Source organism: Nematolebias whitei, chromosome 23 (assembly GCF_014905685.2).
Source record: "Nematolebias whitei isolate Nwh7 chromosome 23, NemWhi1, whole genome shotgun sequence".
NCBI lineage: Eukaryota > Metazoa > Chordata > Actinopteri > Cyprinodontiformes > Rivulidae > Nematolebias > Nematolebias whitei.
The window spans coordinates 16,010,102-16,013,837 of record NC_056520.1 but is presented as its reverse complement, the minus strand read 5'-3'; the positions used below and the strand labels follow the sequence as shown (position 1 = coordinate 16,013,837).

The following is a 3,736-nucleotide window of genomic DNA, read 5'->3' as shown; positions in this document are numbered from 1 at the left end:
TATTTTTTTTTTCTAATCATTTAATTTATTTTTTATTAATTATTATATATTATATTATTTATTATTGTATTACATTATTTTATATGTATTATTAATATTAATATAATGATAATATTATATTCTATATATTATATTATTATTAATATTATATTATATATATTATCATATTTACTGATATCAGTGTTTCTTATTGAGGTTCTGAAGCTGACAGTGGTGAGCACGGTTCCGCTAAAATGCTAATAGTGGAACTAACTCAGTTTAGCAGATTAGCATTTTTGCTAACTTTGAAAACCTTTAGCGGAATTAGCTTCCACCATATTTAAATCCGGCAAATTCAAGTCTGCTATTTAAAAAAAAAAATGCAGTTCTCCACATTAAAATCATAGAGTACAACGGTGATTTACAAGAAGCTATACTATGCTAGGTGGAGCTAAGCAAAGCACCACCGGGTGATGTCACCACACACGCAGTGCTTACCCCCCTTCATATCTTCTGCTGTCAATTACTGTGTCAGTTTACAGCCAATAACATACCAGAACAGGAAAATAATGTGGAAAACCCCATTTTCACCTTTAGAAACATCAGAAACAGTCAGAAACATTGCACACATAATTCCTACCCAGCATACTTTGTGACACTCACTGTCTCTGGGACATGACTCTCTCACACGTTTCACATCTTTACTTCAATACAAACAGATTTTACTGAGTGAATATTGACGATGACGCACACCAACTTTGTAGTTAGTTTATAAATGTAAAGAGGATCGTCAAAGTGAGTTAATTCTAGTAAATGACACGAGGGAGATGTCCGACACACATTGAATGCATCACTCTGCTTCAGCACAGCAGAGTTCTGCTCTGCCTCTTTTGTTTCAATAGACCGGATTAATTTCTGAAAGCTCACCTCTGAATGAGATGCTTTACTTGTGATTTATGAACTGTTTTGAGTTGTTCACTTACAACGTTGTCACATTACAGATGGTCTTAAGGCCCCCACATACTCGGGCATACTTCGCTCCGCGGAGGTCCGCGCGTACATGAGGCGGACTCAAAGCGGACGTCCGCCGGCCATGTCTGCGTAAAGATAAATTTTTATGACCGCGTACTCTGTGTCGCACAATAACTGCCTGACGAGAAACAGTGTTCACATTGAACTGTTTTGTATGCGACACCAACTGCAACGTGGATGCGCAACGTGGATGCGCAACGTGGATGCACTCTGTGCAGCACTGACAGGTGTGTGGTGGCTGCCCTGGTGGTAAAGCGTCGAACTAGCTCACCAAACTTGCTAGAATCCATTCGAAAATATTCAAAATGTTTCTCACTGTCCTTCGTCTTCGTGTCCTTCACCAGTGTATTAAATTCCTTTTCTTCATCCCTGGTCTGGTTTAATGGCCTTATGTACCACATTCTTTCCTTTTTTTTTTTTTTTTTTTAAATCTAAGAGGCAAGAGATCTCTTCCTCCTTATCCGTTGACGCTATGACTGAAATTTTGAGAAATGAAGGAATTTGTCGCGAGAGAATTAAAATCTGTACGGTCGAGTATGAAGTCTCAACCGTCTGCGGACAGTACGTGCAGAGTCCACGCGGCTCACGGAGTACACACAGTACGACTGAGTATGTGGGGGCCTTTACAGAGTCAGTGACGCATCAGCAGTGTATGAAAAAATTTAGCGTTTTAGCGTTAGCATCTGCTAATTTCTTTTATCCGTTTAGTGGTTTAGCGTTAGCAAAGCTAACTTTTTGATTAGCTGTGGCCACTACTGGAAACTGACAACAAAACAAACAAACAAACTTGTTTCTCCATTTTAGTCATCTCCAAACAGCTGTCAGAGTTGGGCTGATCCGGGCAGAAGTATTCACCAAGCCGGATTGTTTCAGAAAGTTTCTTTTATTGGAAGCTGTGGTTGAAACGGCTTCAAATAATTCCATTCAGTTTATTTATATACTGTAGTGCCAATTCACAACAAATTTTGTGTTGAGCATTGTACAAAAGCATCCATATACTGCACATTACGAAATGTCAATTTAATGAAGTTCTCTACCTAAGGAAGACAGCAGATTGTGTCGAATCTCCGCTTCGTCGCAGTCTCCCATTCTGAGCAAGCACAAAGGGCATCAGTGGAAAGAAAAAACTCTCTTTTAACAGGAAGAAACCTCCTCTGGGCTTTGGATAGGCAGCCATCTTGCCTTGACTGGCAGGGGAAAGAAAGGACAGAAGAGCAATACAGACAAAAACAAAGTGGCTGGTCCAGGTGTAGTTTCTATGGGTAGAAAGACAACACAAAACATGTTAATGATAGAAATAGTTGCAAATACAAATATGAACAGTAGAGAGAGTAAAGACAGAGTCAAGAAATGTGGTCAGTTAGTCCTACTGCAGTCTAAGCCTATAACAGAAGAACTAAGGGATAGCTCAGAAAGCCCAAGCCAACCCTAACTATAGGATTTATTAAAAATGAAAGAATTAAGCCTAATCTTAAAACTCGACAATGTGTCGGCCTCACAGGCAGAAACTGGAAGTTGGTTCCACAAGAGAGGAGCCTGACAACTGAAATATCTTCCTCCCATTTTAGTTTTGGAAACTCTAGGAACCACAAGTAAGCCTGAAGTCTGAGAGCAAAATGCTGTGTTGGGAAAATATGGAACAAAGTAAATGTGCAACGCAGTCAAAAAGTTAATTAGTTGTAGATCTACACCCAGTGATTATGTCCAGAGAGTTTCATTTAAATCTGTTATAAAGTTTGAAGTACTCCTTGGAAAAACCCAACGTCAGTGTTCCATTATATCAAGTAAGAGAATTATTGTTTTCTTTATGTTCTTTTAGGCCAAAGAGCTGCAGACGCTGCACAACCTGCGCAAGCTCTTTGTTCAAGACCTCACCGCACGAGTTAAGAAGGTACGATCTCCTTGACGTGAATGTTTGCCACCTCTCGTTCAGTGGTAGTTCTACCGACATTGGGTTTGTTTTTAGAGCGCGGAGCTCGATTGTGAGGAGGGTCTCGGAAACGTGGCTCAGAAACAGAAGATCTCCTTCCTGGAGAACAACTTGGAGCAGCTCACCAAGGTCCACAAGCAGGTAAAATAACATCATATGCACGATTAGAAAAAAATCGGGGGTAACGTTGAAGGGTTCCAATGCAACCATGTCTAATAACTCCAATGTAAATCCATTTTCTTCTTGAAAGCCCAACTCAACATTTGTGACGATCTAAATTGACAATATGTGTATGTTTCAATGTTTAAACTGAAAAAAGTGTATTTTATAGCTGTTGCCTGTAGGCCTGTCACAATAACAAATTCTGCTGGGCGATTAATTGTCTCAGAAATTATTGCGATAAACGATAATATTGTTTGAAATTTGACAATAATTAGTAATTGTTGTCAAATTTAAGAAGAAATGTTTAATTTGTTTTGCATGTAGTACCTTTTTTGACCACTGGATGGCAGTATAAGACTGTTTGAACTGAAGGATGGATAGTGAGGGAGTGAGCAGTGTGTCTCTGGGAGGGAGGCCTATTGACGTGACATGGGCTGTCTCTCTCCGGTTCTCAAAATGGCGGACACTCGTTGTGGTTTGAGCTCTTTAGCATAGCATTTTTCACACAATGCTTTTAATTAAAAAAAAAAAATCAGTAAACAAGTTCTCAGCTTCTTTTTGCAAAGAAAAACTGTTTACGTGAAGGAACGGGTTACAACTGTGAATTTTGGAGCTTCGACAGGACAAGTCCCC

At 39.3% G+C, this 3,736-nt stretch overlaps 1 protein-coding gene across 1 annotated transcript in view; it reads left to right on the top strand.

Annotated features, from left to right (window-relative positions):
* Positions 1-2,830: 2,830 nt before the first annotated feature.
* Positions 2,831-3,736, top strand: part of LOC119428738 (kinesin heavy chain) — a gene marked incomplete at its 5' end in the record, with an annotated part of 7,266 nt that continues 6,360 nt past the window's right edge. The window contains 2 exon segments of the mRNA XM_037696411.1: positions 2,831-2,902; positions 2,978-3,082. Of these exon segments, the coding sequence (XP_037552339.1) occupies positions 2,831-2,902; positions 2,978-3,082 (177 nt within the window).